This window comes from Anomaloglossus baeobatrachus, chromosome 2, assembly GCF_048569485.1.
Source record: "Anomaloglossus baeobatrachus isolate aAnoBae1 chromosome 2, aAnoBae1.hap1, whole genome shotgun sequence".
Classification (NCBI taxonomy): Eukaryota; Metazoa; Chordata; class Amphibia; order Anura; family Aromobatidae; genus Anomaloglossus; species Anomaloglossus baeobatrachus.
Window position 1 is genome coordinate 240,404,938 of NC_134354.1, and position 22,239 is coordinate 240,427,176.

General features: G+C 43.3%; 1 protein-coding gene across 5 annotated transcripts in view; it reads left to right on the forward strand.

Moving 5' to 3' along the window:
• The window catches only part of LOC142291293 (C4b-binding protein alpha chain-like), a 187,875-nt gene that overhangs the window by 11,268 nt on the left and 154,368 nt on the right, over positions 1-22,239 (forward strand). For all 5 annotated transcript variants that reach the window (XM_075335729.1, XM_075335726.1, XM_075335728.1 and 2 more), the window contains one exon: positions 16,083-16,173. In XM_075335729.1, the coding sequence (XP_075191844.1) occupies positions 16,095-16,173 (79 nt within the window). In that variant the 5' untranslated portion in view covers positions 16,083-16,094. The remainder of the gene's footprint in view (positions 1-16,082; positions 16,174-22,239) is intronic.

Consider the following 22,239-nt stretch of genomic DNA (forward strand, 5'->3'; position numbering starts at 1 on the left):
CTAACGGGATCACTACTGCGTCACCAAAACGGTGACTCAGCTGCGATCTCGCTAGCGATCTCGTTATGTGTGACAGTACCTTAAGAAAGGACTCCAGTTATCTATTAGTTACAGATGCCACAACAGTGTGTGCTAGGCACAGATTACACCACCCTGCAAAAGCGTGTGCTCTCCCACTCCTTTTACCCTTCAGCACTGATCAATTTGTCTTTAATAGAAACCTATTAAGTTGTCCCTGTTGCACAACAGTATCTTGCTGATGCTACTTCTAGTACTCTGCCTGCTGTGCTGCCCAATGCCCCGAAGTACTGCAAAAATATTAAGACCATGCAGGTGGTCCCAAATAAAAAGCTAACAGTGTCAAGATGGTGCCTCCAGCAGTAGTTAGTGCCAAACAAGGGCCCTTCAAAAATAACAGTTCCACAAACCATAATTGATGGCATTATAATACAGAATCTAAAATTAGGCAGATTACCTAAGTGGAGTTGTGTCCATAATATCCTGTTCTGGATGATGCAACATCAAATCTGATTTTATGGTATATTTTCTTTAGAGGAAGACCCTTTTTTAAGATTTATTTACATAAAAGAAAAAATTCCTTTAGCAGTAAAGAGAGATTGGAAATGAGAAGTAATCGTATAATAAGTATTTGCAGCAGCTAAAGCTTTCTTTCTACCAGTGTCCTAGGGTTCACGCAGTCATTCCATGCACACTGATCTCGGACCTTAATGCGGAGACTGGCAATGGCTCTCCCGACCTAAGCGTCACAGCCTCATCGAAATATATTAAATTGTCATACTCCGGCTGTGAGACCCGCAGCCATTCTGTGCATTGCGATCCAATATCAGCCTGATTATCTTTCGCTCTTTCTCGGCGCTCTTTCTCCGCATTCGTGGGTCTGTCCAATGCAGCCTGTAGGGTGCTGTGGCTCAAGTGTTGGCTGGCGGGATGTTTACTCTAAGGCCATATTATTCTCTATCCTGTATGATGGTGAGTACTGAGTTAGGCTATGTGCGCACGTTGCGTCGGAGTACCTGCAGTTTATTCTGCACGTTTTCCTTCCCTTGGTTTTTGACCAAATGGCTTTTGACCATTTTTTAGCGCTAAAAACGCATGCGTTTTTACCGCGTTTTTAGCGCTTTTTACCTGCGTTTTCACCTGCGTTTCTGCAGATGCGTTTTGGAGATCAAGACACAGAGAAATAAAGTTGAATTAGTCAAAAAGAATGAAAAAAGTGAAAAAAAGTATAAAATTAACTTTTAATAAAATTATATGGGAAATTATCAATTTTAATGTAATAATAGTGGTTATGCACATTTTAACAGAAAAATAGCTAAAGTTTATTTTTTTTTTACATTTAAATTTTCGGTTATTGTGTGTGTGTGTAAAGGAACATTAGAACCCATTAATTTTTGCCCAGAAAAGCATGCGTTTTTGGAGCCAAAAACGCAGTTGAAAAGCAGGTAAAAAGCATGAAAAACGCAGGAATTGTGATTTTGGTTGCTTTTTGCCATTTCTCATTGACTCCAATGTTAAGGAAACGCTGCAGAAATGGCAAAAACAACTGACATGCTGCTTCTTTTTCAGCATGGTTTTTGACCACAAATATGCAAATTAAACGCTGCAGAAAAAAAAGCAAAGTGCAGACAGGATTTCTGCTTTTCCCATAGACTTTGCTGGAAATCAAAAACGCATGCGTTTTTGCCCAAAAACGCTGCTGTCAAACGCTGCAGAAACGCGGTAAAAAACGCAACGTGCGAACATAGCCTAAGTCCTGTTCTGAATGACATCTTGAACAAAGCAGGAGATGGAAAGAAAGGAATACCTAACCTGTCTGTAACAGAATATAGGAGCTAATTTCGGAGAAGTTCCACTCTCCTGACATCCGCCCACTTCAGGATTCATTCCTCATTTTCTTCCACCAAAAGTAGATACTGCAAGACTATTAACACTACTGTTATATCTGACGTTCTGCACTACAGCCTATGTTTTCTTACCACGCTATGAAATTCAGTTTACCAATTTAGTAATCATGTATGCTTCTTTTGTGACATACAAGCCACAACCTGGTATTCTCACACCCCATGCAATATGTACGTGTAGACTCTACGAACTCAAGATAAAAACCTTGATGAAGTCTGATTGTAAGGCTGGTTTCACACTACGTCTTTTTAACATCCGTTAAAAACGTTTTTTTAACGGAAGTACGGATCCTGTGCAAATCCGTTTTCACTGCAATGCATTTTCAATGGACTCGCGTCCACCTGCGTTTGCATGCGTTTGCGTCCGTTAGACGCAGGATCCGTCCTTTTGCGTTATTTTGACATGTTTCAAAAACGCAACATGTAGCGTTTTTTTGCTTTGTCAAAATAACGCATCTCACAGGATCCTTCACATTGCGCCGCGAGCTGCAATGCATTTCAATGAGTGCTGGATCCTGCCTAGCAGAATGCGTTCAGTTGCGTTGTAACAGGATCCTGCTTTTGTACTGAGCATGCCCAGAAAGTACTGAGCATGCCCAGAACCAGTCTCCAGTGATCTGTCTATCTCTCTACTCCCTCCCTCACCCCCTCTCTCTCTATCTATGTCTTTCCCCCTTCCTCTCCTGTCTCTCTCTCCCCTGCCTGAGAGCTGCGGACACTCGTAACCAAGGTAAATATCGCGTAACCACTTCTCTTAGTTACCCGATGTTTACGTTGGTTACGCGTGCAGGCAGCCCTGCTCCTAGCAGCTGCAGACACTCGTAACCAACATAAATATCGGGTATCCAAGGCCGATGTTTACCTTGGTTACCAGCGTCTGCAGCTGTCAGAAGCCTCCTCCCAGTCTAGTTCCCCTCACTCCCGATCACATGACTCCAATGCCCGCCCCTAAATATCCAGTGCAGGATCCTGCAAAATAACATATGCGTTTGCATACGTTATTTGCTGTAAAAGCAGGATCCGTACTTCCGCTAAAAAAACGTTTTCAGCGGATGTTAAAAAGACGTAGTGTGAAACCAGCCTAAGCCGAAACTTCGGCATATAATTTTGTTTTAAATTGAATTCATATTAAAGTGGATTTTCCTTCTCTGCAAATGGTGTTTAGAAGTTATTCTCTGAACTGTACGTTATTAACTTCAGAGCACCCATCTGGAAATTCAGCATACTTACAGTATTTCAGAGGAGAAAATACGGCCGAAGGAGACCTAGAGATCAGAAGATGTGGGATGACAAGAGAAGTAAAAAACAGGTTTCATGTTTGATAGTCCCTCCTCAGGAGGAAAAAAAGTTATCCCAGTAATGCTATTCACCGGGTAGGAGGAAGACTCTCCCTCTTCTTCCCTGCTTGGGCAAAGATCTTATCCAGCGGTTGGATTCTGAATACAGTGAAATCAATACTGAGGCTGGAATTTCGGGATGATTCCTTCACAGACCTTTTCATACCCTTCAAAAGATCTTTGGAACAGCAGCTGGCCATAGAGACAGAAATGATGCATCTGATTCATAAGCAGATGCTCTGAGGTACCGGCGGATGAAGAGGAAAGGGAATTCTATTCTTTCCTTTTCTTGATAAGAAAGCTGGCCGTCCCCATCAGACAGACATGGATGCAAGTCCAAGGTACTGGGGAGCACATTTGAGGAATTTTATAGCCAAGGGGGGACCGGGTTGGGCCAAAAGAAGTTTCTCCAACATAAGAGCTTCTGGCGGTAAAATATGCAGTGAAATATTTCCTCTCAATTCTCCAGAACAGATATTTTCGCTCTGTCAGACAATGGTTACTTAAAGCAACTATCAAAGGGGAACAAGATCAAGGCCTCTGATGGCAGTTGTGGAAGACATTTTCTGGCTGGCAGAAAGACACCTATTATTGATGGTACTACACATGAAGAGGAAGGGGGGACTCCAGGGCTGACTTCCAAGTCATTTGCCTGAGAAAGGGGGAGTGGCCCCTGAATCCAGTGTTCTATTAACAAATGGTGGACCTATGGGGCCTTACAAGTATAGACCTATTTGCAAATAGGCAAAACAGTAAGGCAAATACGTTTGGTTTCTTAAATCTCAGGGAGAAGCCTCATGTAGTTGATGCCTTCCCGATTTCTTGGGACTTTGACTTGGTTTATGCCTTTCCTCCCATAATGCTGATTTGCAGTGATACTTGGGAAAAACCAGGAGGATGGAACAAGAATAATCCTGATAGTCCTGTCCTGGCCCAAAAGGCCGAGGTTTTCATGGATGAGGCTGGCGTCTATAATGGGATTTTTGGAATTAATCCATGAATCGCTATTAGTCAGATTTGGCATCCACAAGTGGTGGGGATGCATTTCACAGCCTTGAATTTGAAAGGTCACTTCTGGTTCAGAAAGGTTTTTCCTCAAGATTAGTGTCTACCTTGCTTAAGAGTAGAAAGCCAGTAACCATGAGGATATATGGTATGACTTGGAGAAAGTTCCAGTCGAGTCATGGGGGTCAGCTAAGTGACAAAATTCCCGTGGGATCCATCCTAGAATTATTTAAAAAATTATTTAAAAAAACGGACCTGGGCTTATTGACCAGCAGTCTTGGGGTGTAGATATCAGACTTAGGTGCGGTTCCACTTGCGTTTTGCACAGACGAGTGCAATAAGATAAAACATCGGACTGATTTCTTATGCTATATCGGCCTGAGAAATTAATCACAGCATGCTGTGTTTGGTAGTGATTCTTGGTTCATGCAACCCCATACAGTTCTATGGGAGCGTGTGAAACATCACACTGCACTTGCATGTCATCCGACTGCAGAGTGATGTACGCACGGAGACACGTAGCAGAGAAGATGGGGAGCAAGTGCTCCCTCTTCTCCGCAACTGTGATAAGATCGCATCAGAGTCGCGTGACCCTTGGTTGACACTCGCAGCAGGGGGTCGTTAGCATATCGCATCTGAAGCTCTGTGCAAGTGGAACCATACCCTTAGAAGCCTTATATAATTGTAACCTGGCAGGTAACTGATGGGTTGCTAGGTTTATCAAAGGTGATAGCTGTAGGCCAGTCCTTATTTCGAAGATGCCTCCCTGGGATCTGAACTTGGCACTGGAAGCATTAACTGGGCCCACCTTTGAACACTTAAGCAGGCTTTACACACAGCGACATCGCTAGCACCCGCCCCCGTCGGTTGTGTGGCCCGTGGCGCACAACATCGCTAACACCCGCTAACACACATACTTACTTTCCTAGCGACGTCCCTGTAGCCGGTGAACCGCCTCCTTTCTAAGGGGGTGGTTCGTGCAGCGTCACTAAGCGGCCGCCCAATAGGGGCGGAGATGAGCGGCCGTAACTTTCCGCCCACCTTTTTCCTTCCTCATTGCTGGCGGCCGCAGGTACGGTGATGTTCCTCGTTTTTGCGGTGTCACACATAGCGATGTGTGCTGCCGCAGGAACGAAGAACAACCTGTGTTCTGCAACATCAACGATAATTGGGATTAGAACGACGCGTCAACGATCAACGATTAGGTGAGTAATTTTGATAGTTAACGGTCGTTCGTGCGTTTCACACGCAACGACGTCGCTAACGAGGCCGGATGTGCGTCACGAATTCAGTGACCCCAGCGACATCTCGTTAGTGATGTTGTTGCGTGTAAAACCTGCTATAGAGTCCTCCTCAGTAAAAAAAAAATCTTACCGTGAAAAAGCGCTTTGGCGACTTCGGCACATAGGATCAGTGATATCCAGTCTTTATCAGTAGACTTATCCTTTTGTGTAGGTGTTTGGTGATAGAATATTTATGTGCATAACAATACAGTAATTCTAAGGGTATGTGCGCACCTAACGTTTTTTTATGTGACCTCAAAAACGCTGCGTTTCTGGCCGCTAAAGACGCACAAACGCATAACGCATCAAAAAAACACATGCGTTGTCATTTCCTTCTTCAATCTGTTCTTCATTCTCCACTAGTGTATGCAGGAGAGCAGACAGCTGCAGAACTACAAGGCTCAGCATGCTCCATCCAGGACTGTATGCTGGAGGGAGAGGCAGGGGGAGCAGAACTACAAAGCTCAGCATCCTCCATCCAGGACTGTATGCAGCAGTTTTTTTCCCCAAAAAAACGTAAAAAAAAATAAAGTGGGCTTCGCTATATTTTTGTATGCTAACCAGGTACAGCAGGCATGTACGGTTGCCCCCAAACCCCAGCTGGCTATTTGTACCCAGCTGGAAACTAAAAATATAGGGAAGCCCTTTTTTTTTAATTATTTCATGCAGTACATGATATAATTAACAAAAAAAAAAAAAAAAAAAGCACTTGGGCTTCGCCCAATTTTTGTGTCCATCCAGGTACAACTAAGCAGCTGGGGATTGGAATCTTCAGCGCAGGTTGCCCAAACGTTCTGGGCACCCCCGCTGAGAATTGCAGTCCACAATCACCCCAGAAAATGGTGCTTTCATAGAAGTGCCATCTTCTGGCGCTGTATCCAACTCCTCCAGGTGCCGGGTGGCTCGCTGGGTAATAATGGGGTAAGGGCTAGCTGTGTATTATCAACTGGCCCTAAGCCCGAAATTCATGGTGTCACGCCAATATTAGATATGCCACCATGAAGTTCTAGTAAAGATAAAAAAAAAAAACACAACACACAGAAAAATATTTTTATTAGAAATAAAATACAACACAATTAGTGACTCAATCTTTATTAAAATAAAGAACCCCCCCCCTCTGCCGTAGTCCTGGGTTGAGGGTCCCGCGATGTCCAATCCGGATTCAATATCGTCTGATTGGTCTGCTGGAAGGCAAAGCGATCAGATGTATCAGGTTCAATGACCTGAATCACATGACACATCAGCTGATTGTATAAACGGCTTTTATACAATCAGCTGCTACATCAGTAGAAAAAAAATACTATACTTACCTCTCTGCAGACTCCCGTCCGATTGCTCCAGGATCAGCCGGTAATCAGCTGATGCGGTAATAAGCCGGCCTCACCGCTGGACTTAAACTGTCAGCTGATGCCCTCAGGTGATCGCATCAGCTGATCACCGGCAGGTCCTGGAGCGATCGGACGTGTCCCGGGAGTCTGCAGACAGCCAGAGCAGGGGTGGCGGTACTAGGAGAAGAGCTGGGAGCGTACATGGCGCAGGACGGGAGCTGGAAGCAGGGGTGGTGGTACCGGGAGGATTCACACTTCTGTGTTTGCCAACACAAGGAATGCTGGGTGAGTACAATCCTCTTCCTGTATACGTGACTGTACTACCCTCCCCTTGCATTTATAGCTGCGTTTTTAGTCATAGAAACGCCGCAATAATTGAAATTTGCATTTTTCAGTGCATTTTTGAACATCTCATTGAACTCAATGGGTGAAAAACGCAGGAATAATTGACATGCTGCGTTTTTGTGGGCATCACAAAAATGCAGCTAAAAAAAATACCGCTGTGTGCAGACAGCAAAAATGAAAACTCATAGACTTTGCTGGTGAAGCAAAGTCATGCAGTTTTCTGAACAAAAACGCGGTAAAAATGCCTAGTGCACACACAGCCTAACACTGGTAAAAGTGGAAATACATCTCAATGCAGCTGCACCCTACTTGTTCCTGTGCAGACTTGTATCCCTTGCTGCACGGCCCCTAATGGCTCCTGTACTGACTGGAATAACCTTAGCCGCAACACTAGAAACCCACAATTCATACCAATCTGGCTAAAAGGCCGCTGAGTTGTGCCTCCTGAGGAACCAGAAAGGAGGTACAGTAGCTATGCACTTTACAGACTAAGATAGGAAAAGCGTGTAGAGATAGGCAGGGTTCACACAGTGAGGAAACCTAAAACACATGCAGAAGTGGAAAAAGTGAAATGGCAAATGCAAGTCAGGGAAGCCTCCTACAATCTGACAGCTAATCAGATAAAGGTGTAGGTTAGATAAATCAGATAGCACAGAGCAAATACCATACTGGTCTCTAACGGGCAATAATTCCTAAGCATCTAGGCTGGAATTCCTTAGCAGATTCTACATATGAATTTAGCCAACAGAAAAATTCTACTATCTGGAGAGTACGAGGGGCTTCTGATAAGTCTTTGGCTTTGTGATCTTTTTTTGTTTCTTTGTAATGAATGTTGCATTACATGAAAGCCTTATAAAATTGTTTGTTACTTATGGCAACAGTGTTTTACACACACAGGAAAACAAAATGGCAGAGTTTAATGCGATATTCACAGCAACTGTGAGTAGAGGCGTGATACATTTCTTGTTTCTGCAAGGAAAGTCCACAAAGGATATTCATGGTGATATGTCGCAGACATTGGGGGATCAATGCCCTTCATGTTCCACAGTTAAGAACTCTGTTGCCAAATTTAAAACTGGCCACTTCAGTACCAATGATGAGGAACGTCCTGGATGACCGAGAGTGGTTGTTGTTCCGGAGATCGTTGATGCTGTGCACAACCTCATACTGGAGAATCAACAAATTTCAGCTAAAGCAATAGCAGACCTCATGGGGATTTCCCATGAACGTGTTTGCGTCATTATCCATGAACATTTGGACATAAGGTAGCTATCTGGAAAGTAAGTCCCCAAATGTTTGACAACAGATCAAAGAAGCATCCGAGTGAAAAACTCCCGGTCCATTTGTTAGCATTTCCAGACTGTTAAAAACTTCCTGGATTGACTGGTCACTATGGATGGGACCTGGATTTATTTGTATGACCCTGAAAACAAGGAGCAGTCAAGAGTGGAGGCACAGTGGTTGTCCTTGTCCAAAGAAGTTGAGTGCAAAAATCAGCCACTAAGTTGATGGCGTCTGTGTTCTGGGATATGGAGGGCATGCTGGTAGTGGACTACTTTCAAAAGGGTTCCACCATCAATGCAAGGTATTACATTGAACTTTTGGACCAATTGAAGGCAGCTCTGAAGGACAAAAAGCATGGAAAGCTGTCCAAAGGAATCTTGTTCATGCAAGACAACACCTCTGCTCACTGCACAAGCGACCACGGCAAAACTGGCAAAGCTGGGCTTCCAGCTGGTTGACCACCCACCTTATTCACCAGATCTAGCTCCCTTCAATTATCATCTGTTTCCAAACCTGAAGAAACACCTCAAGGGTACCAAATTTTACACCATTTCTGATGCCATGGCTGCTATGTATGTTTGATTTGAGGCACAACCGAAATCCTTCTTTTTGCTAGGCTTACAGAACTTGGAATACCGATGTAAGAAGTGTGTTGGCACCAGTGGAGAGTATGTAGCATTAAATGTAAAGTTTCATCATCCTATCTCGTTTCTTTCTGGGTAAAGCCAAAGACTTATCACCAGTGTGTAAATAGCCTCACTTGGGATGTGATAGGACAGAGAAAATGAGCAAGTGAAAACACCTAATAAGTGCAAACGAAAAGATAGAAGCAAAGGTAAAAGACCATCAGCTCTTGGACAGAGACTGACCAGTCTGTGGTTCAGCAACAACGGAAACTGACCATGCAGCATGAGGTCATGACAATTGTTTTGAGACCAGACCCAGACTACCTTCTGAAGGTGGCATCTAAATTCCATAGAAGTCAGGTATGATTATCTTGCCCTCCTTTTGCAGTAAGCCTAGCAATCTAAGGAGGAAAAGTATCATGATCTTATATGTTACAAGATCTTTGAGGAAGTTGGTTGCTTGAGGCCTAAAGGTCTCAAAGCGTAGTAGGATGAATTAGGGAGACCATTAGCTAAAGGCCCTGTCACACGCACAGATAAATCTTTGGCAGATCTGTGGTTGCAGTGAAATCATGGACATATTGTTCCATTTTGTACACAGCCACAAACCTGGCACTGATTGTCCACAATTTCACTGAAACCACAGATCTGCCACAAATGTATCTGTCTGTGTGACAGCGCCTTTAGCCTACTTATTTTGTGGTAATTCAGGCCTGGTAAACATTAAGACTAAAGGGTGCTTTACATGCTGCGACATCGCTAGCGATCTCGTTAGCGATGTGACACGCCAGATCGCAGATGCGATCTACCGAGATCGCACATAGGTCATTTTTATAGCGCTGGTCACATGTGCGATCTCGGCAGATCACATCTGCGATCTGGCGTGTCACATCGCTAACAAGATCGCTAGCGATGTCGCAGCATGTAAAGCACCCTTTATTCTACTTGAGCAGTCACAACTTCCTGGTCTGAGAAGGCAGAGGTGTTTATCAGATATGTAAGGCAGTGACTGGTTCCATTCCTTAAACCTTCTACAAGCACTATAGACTGGATATGCAGTCTTCTAACAACCTTTCCTTTTTAAGAAAGGTTCTACAAGCGGTGGTTCCTCCCTAATGGGATTTTTTCTGTGTAAATCTCTGATGTGGTGCTGTCATTGGGGAAAGGAAAAGATGAAATTACTGTCATGCAGTGACTACTGGGGCTCCACCAGGTTCACGGTAACCTCCGGCGAGTGCCGCAACACGCAAGGTACATGATACAATGGTGGGTCCTGGCACTAGTGAAAGGAGAGCAGGGTCATCTCCTAAACTCACCTGAGGCTGATCCTTGCATTCCCTAACGTCCGTATATGGATTCTTTCACCCCGTCGCTGATCACGTGCCTATCCCTGTCTTTCCCTGGAGTTAGCCCTGTATAGTGCGCAGGACAGCGGGATGCTAGTTCCTCTCTAGATTAAAGACACAAGAGTAAAATTAACAGCAATCATACAAAGCACTCCAAACGACAAGAGGTAATAATGAGGGACGGCCAAGAGGGGAAAAGCCACAAAGGAAGGGAAAAACTCAACAAAGCTCTCACACGCCACAGCTCGCATTGATGTGCCATCCTGAATGAGCTGCACTACCTGAGCAACGTCTGTGGGTTGTAGACAACTCCTCATGCTACCTCTAGGGTGATGGCAATGAAAATATATAAAAGTGATCAAAACGGCCAAAAAGGATGAGAACCGAGAAATGGTCTGTGGTCACCACCTGCAGAACCACTCCATTTATAGTGTCTTGCTATGTGCCTACCAATTCTACCTGTTGTCTGCTCCATTTGTACAAGAGCAGGAGAAATTGACAGTCGGTGTTGCTTCATAACTGGCCAGGTTGATTTAATGGAAGTGTGATTGACTTGTAGTTACATTGTGATGTTTAAGTGTTCCCTTTTATTTTTTTTATTTTTTTTTGGAGCAGAGTATATATAACTATATGGGAGGTCCTCCCATGCTCTAACACAATTGGTGTGGGGGAGAGGTGCTGGCCTTTTATTCAGTAGGTATCCTATCCTTGTGGGGAAGATTCCCCTCTCATGTGGTGCCGTCAATGGCTTTGGAAAATCCCATTATCGGTATGTAATTTAGTCTGTCCTAAATATTTTAAAAAGATAAATCTGAAAATTGTGACTTGCATTTGTATTCAGCCCCTCTGAGCCAACAATTTGTAGGACCACCTTTTGCTGCAATTGCTGCTGCAAATCTTTTGGGTTATGTGATGTCTCTTCTGCCCATTCTTCGTTACACAATAGCTCTTAGCTCAGTCAAGTTGGACGGAGAGTGTCTGGGAACAGCAGTTTTCAAGTCTCGCTGCAGATTTAGGTCTGGACTGTGCCTGAGCCATTCAAACAAATTATTATGATTTGATCTAAACCATTCCATTGTATCTCTGGCAGTATGTTAAGATTTGTTGTTCTGCTGGACGCTGAACCTATGCCCTTGTCTCAAGTTTTTTTGCAGCTGCTAAAAGTTTTCCTCCAAGATTACTCTGTATTAGCTCCATCCAGTCTCCCATCACCTCTGACCAGCTTTGCTGCCCCTGAAGAGAAGCCTCCCCACAGCAACTGCTGTCACCACCATGTTTGGCCTCTGACACACATCCGTGCCGCCGGTACGTGTTTGGTACGTTTTTGCATGTACCGGAGGCACGGAGACACGTACACCAATGTTACCCTATGGTAACAGGCACACAGGTAACCACACGGAACGTGTGTCCGTGTCGTTTGTACGTGTGTGTGTGTTTTTCCACACGCTCAACATGTCCGTTTTCCTCCGGCATCACGCAGGCACGGACCCGCTAAAGTCAATGGGTCTGTGTCTGCACGTATGTGACACGTAGCATGTCAGTGTGCTACCCGTACCGTCCATGTGCGTTTTTTTTATTTAATTCTGGAGGCGATATCGGTCAATCTCCCTCTGTCGGTTGGGCGGTATCTTTCTTTGTCAGATGGTCGCTCTGTCTGTCTGTCTCTCCCTCTCTCTGGCCGTCGGTCATCTCTCGCATACTGACCGATCCCCGATCACCAGCGCGGCGCTACATAGCTGTTAAAAACCTCCGGTGGGTATTAATATTTTGAAAATGCCGGCCGCTCATTATTCAATCCCATATTCACTGCTTTCCCCGCCCACCGGTGCCTATGATTTATTGCAGTCAGACACGCCCCCATGCTGAGTGACCGCTGTCTCACTGCAACCAATCACAGCCACAGGTGGGCGTATCTGTATCGTACAGTATAATAAATAAATAATTAAAAAAAAACGGCATGCGGTCCCCCCCAATTTTGATACCAGCCAGGGTAAAGCCACACGGCTGGAGGCTGGTATTCTCAGGATGGCAAAAATAATTAGTGTCGTTTGCTTCACAAAATTTTCAAAAACAGCCAAGCAAATAGTATACGAACTGTGGTAACAATTAAAATATAACCTTTAATGGCTAGTAGTTAAAAAAAAATATTAAACCACACAATTATGGTTGTTAAACCAACCCAATAAAATGGAGGAGATGTAGGGCTCCTTAAATTACCAAATAAGGACAAACTTCACACGGAGGGGGGATTCCTCCCTCCGTAGTGATGGTAATAAGGACAACAATGAAGAAGTTGTCAGACGCAATACACAGTATCATAAACCGTGTTCAGCAGGGTCATATAGACAGCACTTACTGTAATCTCTATATAAAATAAAGAGAAAAAAAGAGACAGTTGATAGAGGGGTGGGGGGGGGGGCAAATCGTTATAGCCTCACATTACCCCTCAATTGGCAACCATCTGACCTGATGTGCTCTTAGACCTCCCAACGCGTTTCATAATTTGCTTATTCCTCAGGGGACTATGGTCAAGAGAACTGCAAAGATGAGCAAGGTGGTCCGGATTATATCTAAAACACACATGAAAAAAGACCTAGTGTATATTCCAAAAACCGTATGTTTTTACCTTCAGTATAATGGACCTCCAGCATGTTGTGTCTGGGCCTGGCATAAAGCACAGGACTTTCAAAGCTACCGCCCTTAAATATCCTGTGGGTGTGTAAGGGGTCGCCCCACTTATGCTAACGAGGCTAAAAGTAATTGCCCAACATGTGCAGGGAGATAATACAGTGACTGCAGTGATAATCACGCCACTAACTTCAGTCACTCGGGATTATCGGTAACCGGTAAGTCCTTCACGGGTGACCGCTAATCAGGACGCCACACACAGACAGAGCCGTGGTATGACAATTAAGTCGGGTGAAGTTCATCCGAGTTCATTCTCATCGCACGTTGCTGTCAGCGGGTATGCAGCAACGACATTTTGCAACACACACGGATCTTTTCAAAAGTACACCACACGGACACTACACGTACGTATCTCGCGCATACACAGACATTTCACACGCACACACACGGCGAGCATACGCCATCACACGGATGTCACATGTACCGGAGAAACGCCCATAAAAAAAGGAACACGGACCTGCAAAACGGAACGTGAGACGTACGTTGTTTTTTTTTTTTTTTGTTTGCGGAAGTGTGGCAGAGGCCTTTGACGGTGGGGATTATGTTTTCAGAGTGATGTTCGTTTTCCACCACACAGTGTTCTGTATTTAGCCCAAAACGTTCTACTTTGGTCTCATGAGCAGAGAACCTTTTTCCACATGCTGTGTTCTCTATAATTGATTGGATAGCACATGGACAGCACACTGACCCATGTTAATCAATTGGGCTGTTCAAGTGAACGACTCCTCTGTCAAATTGTCTGTAAGATAAAGTTCCTTTATTGCACTGCTTTGGTCCGATTTACGGACCAGAATACTGCATGTAATTTGCTGATAGCTTCTGCACTCATCTATTTGAAAGAGCACGCGGAGCTGCACTCAAAGCCAGTCATATCTGTGATTTGTGAACGTGACTGGCCCGAGTTCAATTCGCTTATTGCAGCCGGCCTTAACAAGATAGTCATACCATACAAGAGTTAATAAGTAACATTTAACACATGTCTACTTTACATCAGCATTGTTATTGGAACAACTTTTTTGTTAGCATGTTAAAAGACATATTATTATTATTAATATTGGCATCAATTTTAATTTTTTTTTCAATGAAATATGCAAATCCTATATATTTAGTGACCATTTCACTTTTGAAGTGGATTTGAGGGGTCTGTGTGTTATAGGCTCTTGCTTGCAATTTTTTTCTATTAAAATCTGCCCCCCTCATTGTATTCAAATCTGCAGTGAGAAAGCTTGTTAACTCAAAGTGCTTCATAGGAATTGATGTAAAGTGGAAAAATGACATTAACATTTCAATGACTAAAATGTTACTTGAGCTTCAAATTTTTTTCTTTTCAGAAGGGTAAGGCTACCTTCACACATCAGTTTTCTGCATTCAGGCACAATCCTTTTTTTCCTGATCCAACGGATCCGGAAAAAAATGTAAAAACCGTATCCGTTTTTTAACGGATCCGTTATGCCGGATGCGTAAAAAAAATCCGTTTTGCATCCGTTTTCTCCGTTGTTTTTTTTTTTTTTTTTTTTGCTGGATCCGTTTTTTCAAAACATTGGAGCATGCTCAGTTTACAAAAAACGGATCCGGCAGCCGCATCCGTTTTTTGCCGCATTACGCCAGATCCGGCGTCCATAGGCTTCCATTGTAAAACACGCTGTATCGCGCCAGATCCGGTGCGATGCGGTTTTTTTGCCGGACAAAAAAACGTTACAAGATACGTTGCCTCCGGCCGCCGCTTTAATTAATTTTGCCGCATCCGGAAAAAAACAGATGCAAAGCCATCAGGCACAATCCGGTAACAATGCAAATCTATGGGGATTAAACGGATGCGGTACTGGATCCGTTTTACCTGTTTTTTTCCGGATTGTGCCTGATGGAAAAAAACCTGATGTGTGAAAGTAGCCTTAAGGAGATATTGAACATCACAATTTGTTGTGCAATTTCCTAAGTACATAGATACCCCATATTACTAGGAGGCTCACTCCCATAAGATACAAATGTGCGGGGATGAAAATGAATGAAGATTGAGACTGAAACTTAGTGGTTGATTTTAGATAATAAAATTGCACTGTTTGTAAAAATATTATTTTTGTGCCAATGGTATCCTTAGGTTTTTAACCCCTCGCTTGCCTACAAATTTTGTCTTTTTCATCACGCCATTCTGGGTTTGACCCTGTTTCCATTTCTGTTCTAATTGCTGTCTGTTAATTTTGTCCTTGGTAATGTCCCTCTGGTTTTGACCAGGCTTGTTGTCTCCTCACTGCCAAGTTGCTCCATCAGGCAGAAACTACGTAGACGCAACCGGGAGCCTTTGTAGCAAAGGCCAGATCTCTGCACAAGTGACAGATTGAAATCCTGTGTATTCCTTTTGGACCTGCTAATTAGACTGGCAAGCACAAAATTACTCCATTGGTGCCTTTCTAAGAGTTAGTGGATAGAGGTTACAGGGACTGAGTAGGAGACAACTAATGGATCTGATTTCAGAGTAGCCCACAATCAGTAGGATGGGGGCGTCTTCTGTCCCTTGGTTTTTTTTTTGTTTTTTTTTTTTTTTTTAGGAGTAGCACACGTAGATGAACTTGTTTCTTTGTCAATTCCTTAGACTTTGGAGCAGCTACATTCATGCATGATAGACTCTCCGGTCAAAAAGTGGTACCTCCCCCCCACTGAGCTACCGTTTTTCTCATACACAGAGAATAATTGCTAACTGGTTATTTCTTGTAAATATTTTTAAGGGCATAATAGTTTTATAGAAATATAATTAATTCCAAAAGAAATTTATTTTAATATTCTCTAGCAAGGAAATCTCATCTGTTGCATAATGTACAGTTTTATTTCTATGCTGATTATCAGCATTCTAATGCAAAAAGTGTATAAAATGCATTTATAGATATATACCGTATTTTTTTTTTTTTTTTTTTCTTTTCCAGACCTCACACAAAATGTCTCCAGTAGGGTATACAGTTGGAAGAATTTGGACAGTTTTCTTGATTTTCTTATCACAGACAAATTGTATTAATGGTAAGTTGAGTGTTTTTTTTTTTTTTCTCCTGAACTGGTTTTGCTGTGAATATTTGTCACCTTTTTTTCTAAAGACGTATTCCACACACAGAGTAAATTTTAATACATTACTATTGGAATAATAATTTCCACTATTTGTTGTGTTAAAGGGAACCTGTCATCAGAAATGTAGCTTTAAACCTAAAAGTTTCCCCTTCTGCAGCTCGTGGGCTGCATTCTAGCAAGGTTCCTATAGTTTTTGTGCCCTCTTTTAAACCAAATTAAATACTTTATAAAGTTTTACCTTTTTGGTATGCAATTCTTGTAAATTATCCATGGGGGCGGGCTCTCTGGTGTCCGTTACTGTCCCTCCTGATATATGCGGTCCCCCAACGCTCCATTTCATACATCAGGACGCCGCCAACTGCGCCCAAAGTCCCGCTCATGCGCTGTGCGACTGTGCACTGTGTGCACAGTGACCGCTGGTGACGTGTGTGTCGCAGGCACGAGGTTATGGGCGGCGCTGTGATTGCATCAGCAAGTGCTCGCCCATAATCTTGTGCCCGCCCTTTCCCCTCTGCCTCCAGCGTTCTGCGCAAGTGCTGACCAGATGACCCGACGTCACCTCTTTCCCATCTTACCCTGCAGCAGGAAATAGATGGGAGGAGCGGAGCAGGACACCACCGGTTATGAGAGGTGAGGTCGGGTCATCTGGCCAGCGCTTGCGCAGAACGCTGGAGGCAGAGGGGAAAGGGCGGGCATGAGATTATGGGCGGGCACTTGCTGATGCAATCACAGCGCCGCCCATAACCTCGTGCCTGCGACACACACGTCACTGTGTGCACAGTCGCACGGCGCATGCGCGGGACTTCGGGCACAGTGGGAGGCGTCCTAATGTATGAAATGAAGCGTTGGGGGACCGCATAAATTGGCAGGAGGGACAGTAACTGACACCAGAGAGCCCGCCCCCATGGATAATTTACAAAAATTGCATACCAAAAGGTACAACTTTATAAAGTATTTAATTTGGTTTAAAAGGGGGCACAAAAACTATAGGAACCTTGCTAGAATGCAGCCCACGATCTGCAGAAGGGGAAACTTTTAGGTTTAAACCTAAATTTCTGATGACAGGTTCCCTTTTAAAAAAAAAAAAAAAAAAATCCTAATCCTGGAAATGTGCTCCTGTTGTGTACTACAACCCCTGTCAAAAATTATGGACTCACCTGGCTTTGAGAATGTTCATTCAGTTGTTTTACGTTTGTTTAAAAAAGCAGATCACAGATATGGCACTAAACTAAAGTCATTTCAAATGGCAACTTTCTGGCTTTAAGAAACACTAAAAAAATCATGAAAACATAATGTGCGAGCCAGTAACTGTTACTTTTTAAAATCAAACTGGGATAGATTATGGAATCACTCAATTATGAGGAAAAAATAATGTAATCACCCTAAAAAAAATTGTTTAACCCCTTAACCACCGCGGACAGTAATATTACGTCCTAGCGGTCATAATCTTACTGCCCGCGGTCTGCCACCGCCAGCATGCCGCAATCGGCTCACATCTCAGCTGATTTTCACAGCTGAGATGTGTGCCTGCTAGGCACGAGGAGAATCGTTATCTGCCCGTGCCGTTTATCCCCTTAAATGGCACTGTCAATATGTGACAGCGCCATTATAATCGCGATCGCGGTAAACTTTTACTTACCGGCTGATACCGGAAGTCATGTGATGTGATCACGTGACTTCCGGTGGTTGTCATGGTAGCACAGGGTCATGTGATAACTTCTGTACTATACATGAATTACTTTCAGTTTCACTTGGCCTGGAGCCGAGTGAATCAGAAAGTGAGCGTATTTGCTGTTTACAGCTGTGTAGCTGTGATCAGCAGATAGGGCAGAGCAATCGGATTGCTGATCACTATAGCCCCCTAGAGGGACTAGTAAAATAACAAAAAAAAAGTTTAAAAAAACCCCCAAACCTAAAACTTCAAATTACCCCCCTTTTGCCCCATTGAAAATGAAAGAATTAAAAAAAAAAATTAAAATATACACACATTTGGTATCGCCGCGTTCAGAAACGCCCAATCTATCAAAATATAAAATCAATTAATCTGATCAGCGTAGCGGCAAAAAAAATTTCAACCGCCAAAATTACGTTTTTGTTGCCACAACCTTTGCACAAAATGCAATAACAGGCGATCAAAACGTAGCATCTGCGCAAAAATGGTACAGTTAAAAATGTCAGCTCGAGACGAAAAAAATAAGCAGTCACTGAGCCATAGATCCCAAAAAATGAGAACGCTACGGGTCACGGAATATGGCGTAAAACGTGCGCCACTTTTTTCAGACAAACTTCCGAGTATTTTTTTTAACCCCTTATATAAAAGTAAACCTATACATGTTTGGTGTCTAAAAACTCGCACTGACCTGAGGCATCGCACCCACACATCAGTTTTACCATATAGTGAACACAGTGAATAAAATATCTCAAAAACAATAGTGCGATCGCACGTTTTGTGCAATTTTTCTGCATCTGGAATTTTTTTGTCGCTTTCCAGTACACTATATGGTAAAACTTATGGTTTAATTTAAAAGTACAGCTCGTTCTACAAAAAATGAGTCCTCACATGACCATATTGACTGAAAAATAAAAAAGTTACGTCTCTCAGAAGAATGGCGAAGAAAAGAAACGGAAACTGAAAAATCGCCCGGTCGTGAAGGGGTTAAAAGAAGTCAGAGTCCTCAGTAGTTGATACGTTTTCTTTTACCTGGAATCACCGTAAAGTGTAACACTGTAAAGTGTTTATGGAGTACGTATTCCAACTTTCACACTAATGATATAGGGGACGCAGAAAACTACAAATGACTGCCATCCCTCCCCAATGTATGTTACAGGGCCCACCTAAGAGCCCTAAGAAGTCTGATATTTGAGGACAGCCAGTGGCCCTTTCTGCATTTGAATAGAGGGCCACTGGAGCCGGTAGTGCTGGTGGAGGAGGAGGAGGGCAAGGTCAACATCCCAATGGGCACATTGTAGCTGATTTTTTTTAAAGTGCTGTCAAATTTGTCCAAAAAATTTGTGAGACAGACCCCAATATAATGTATAAGTTACAGCTCTTTCTAATCGAAAAAGAATGAAAAATATAAAAAACGAAACGTGTGAACATATGCTAACATTTTGGGGTTTTTTTGAGGTCGGGGCTTGATTTGACGTTTTATTACAGTGATTAGGCACTAGAAACTGTTTCTTAGCAATTTTCCCTCTTTTACTTTGGTTTGAGAGCTGTTCTGGCGACTACGTAAACGCCACGTGCTGCTCTGACCACGTTATTTAAAGACACCAGAAATGCAGTGAGGCACCTTCTGCAGGCTGTGCCCATACTGTTTCAGCCTTTTCCCATCGATTTCAGCCTTTTCCTCAGTCACCACAGGTCACCGTTGGGTCCAACGTAAATTATTCTGGTTTCCCATACACTTACATTGGGCGTCGAACATTCGCGAATAGTCGAATAGCGGCGAGGTATTCGCCGGATATTCGGCGAAGCGAATATTAGGGTATTCCATGATACTACTATATTCAAAGCCTATTCGCTTATAATGCTGCATTATATATTGGGAATATTCCACTGGACATGTCCGATCCTGTCAGAACATGTTGAGACAGGTCTATCAGTTTATGTCAGCAGTAAATATAGGAGGCAAGCCAGACAGTTTGATTTAGTGATCTCTTCTACTGCTATCAGTTTTGAAACTTAAGATGAATAAACACAAATATTTAATAGAACTCAATGGAACAAGGAAATGCTAAAACCTGGAATTTTAGGAAAGCTGATTTCAACAAATTAAGGGAAAAGTTTAATTGTTTAGATTGGGACAATGTTATGGTAACTGGGGATATCGAACATAATTGGGGTAAGTTTAATTATATACTCCTAGAGTCCTGTAAAAAAACCTATACCCTCTAGTAATAAAATGTCCAGGAATAAAAAAAAAACTACTATGGATAAATAAGACTGTACAAAGTATAATAAAACAACAAAGGGCATTTTAAAATCTTAAGGCTCTGTGCGCACTGGGAAATGAAATTTCCTTGTGTAAATTCCGCATGCTCTCAAAGATTACCGCACCCGCGGTAAAAAACCGCGGGAAACCGCACCCGAAAACCGCATGCGGTTTGCCGCGGTTTTACCGCGGTTTTACCGCGGTATTATTCGCGGTATTGCCGCGGTTTTGCCGCGTGCGGGTTGGGATGTGCTTTATTGCATTCAATGCAATAAAGCACATTGAAGAAAAAAAAAAAAAAAAAAAGTCATTTAATTCTGAGATAGTAGATAGACAGAAGAATAGATAGAGGGATAGATAGATAGATAGAGGGATAGATAGAGGACAGATCGCTGCATTTCCCACGGTCGGCAGTGAGTTCACATTACCGGCCGTGGGAAATGACCGGTAATTACCTCTGCTGTCTGCTGCATTCAGCCTGTGTCTGTGACAGTCGCGGCTGGATGTCAGCAGTGCAGGACGCTGGAGCCGGAGCTGTTGATTACGCCGGAGCTTTGGTGTGGGAGGGGTTAATAAAATGGTGAACGAGGCTTGTTGGTTTTATTTAAAATAAAGGATTTTTCGGTGTCTGTGTTTTTTCACTTTACTTACGGGTTGATCATGTCAGCTGTCACATAGACGCTGCCATGATCAAGCCTGGGGTTAATGGCGGTGGTCCCCCACCATCATTAACCCTTTTATTACCTTGCCACCACTGCTACACGGTGGCAAGAAGAGCCGAGGACACTCCCGGTGCTGCCGCATAATGGATGCGACAGTGCCGGGGCAGCTGCGGCTTATATTCTCGGCTGCCGGAGGGGGAGTGAGGGGGGGGACATTACCCCTGCCCCTCTCCCTCCCCAGCCTGAGAATACCGGGCCGCCGCTGTGTGCTTACCTCGGCTGGACGGTAAATATACAGCGGAGCCCACGTTCTTTTTTTTCTATATTTCCGTTTTCTTTCTATGTGTGTTCTATGTGTCTGTGTCTATGTGTTCTATGTCTGTGATGTGATCTGTGTGTCTGTGATGTGTTTGTGTTTACTCTGCACGGCTTCCTCTTCCTGTAATGACATCACTTCCCTGCAAAACCGCAGACAGGCGATGTACATTACTGGAGGTAAACCGCGAAATACCGCAGGGAATAACGCAGGAAAACGCAGTGAACCGCACAGAATTTGCTGCCTGCGTTATTCCCTGCGGGATTTCATGATTAACATTGAGTCAATGGAGTGAAATCCCGCAGCGATGTGCGGAAAAGAAGTGACATGCACTTGTTTTTGCTGCGGGATTCCCGCAGCAAAACATGCAGCTGTCAAATTCCGCCCAGTGCGCACAGGATTTTTTTTCTCCATAGGATTTGCTGGTGATTCACTGCAGAGATGTTATGAACATTTTCTGCAGCGAAACATGCAGCAAATCCGCGAAAAATCCGCGGCAAAATCCGGTAAGTGCGCACATAGCCTTAAGGCTGATCATGTTAAGGTAGTAGATTCTTGGTGATTGCAACACCCAATAGATAAAAATTACTCACATTATTCACATGTTCACAATACACATGCTAGAATAGATTATTGGTTAAGTACCTCACTGTTGTCACATCTGATGTCTTCCAATACTTTGGACATACACATATCGGACCATGCGCCAATTACTTTTAAAACCTCACTTACAAAACCAGTACGGGAAAGAAGTTGGAGGTTTCCATCACATGTATACCATTGTGAGGATTTTAAAAAGTCTCTACAAAATTATTGGAGCTTTTACGAGAATGACAACAGCGAGCACAGAGAAAACACAAATCTGTTCTGGGCAGCTTTCAAGGCGGTGGTACAAGGCCATATAATTTCCTATGATAGCCATAAACGCAAAAAATTATTGGAACGAACATTATCGGCCCAAAAATTATTTACACAAGCAGACAAATAGTTTAAACTCCACAACAACCCCTGTACCAAACAAAAAAAAATAAAAAATTTTGGACGCAAAAGAAGCAGTGGATAAGTTGGCTCATGAAAACACACTATAATTTAGACTACCAAAAACACA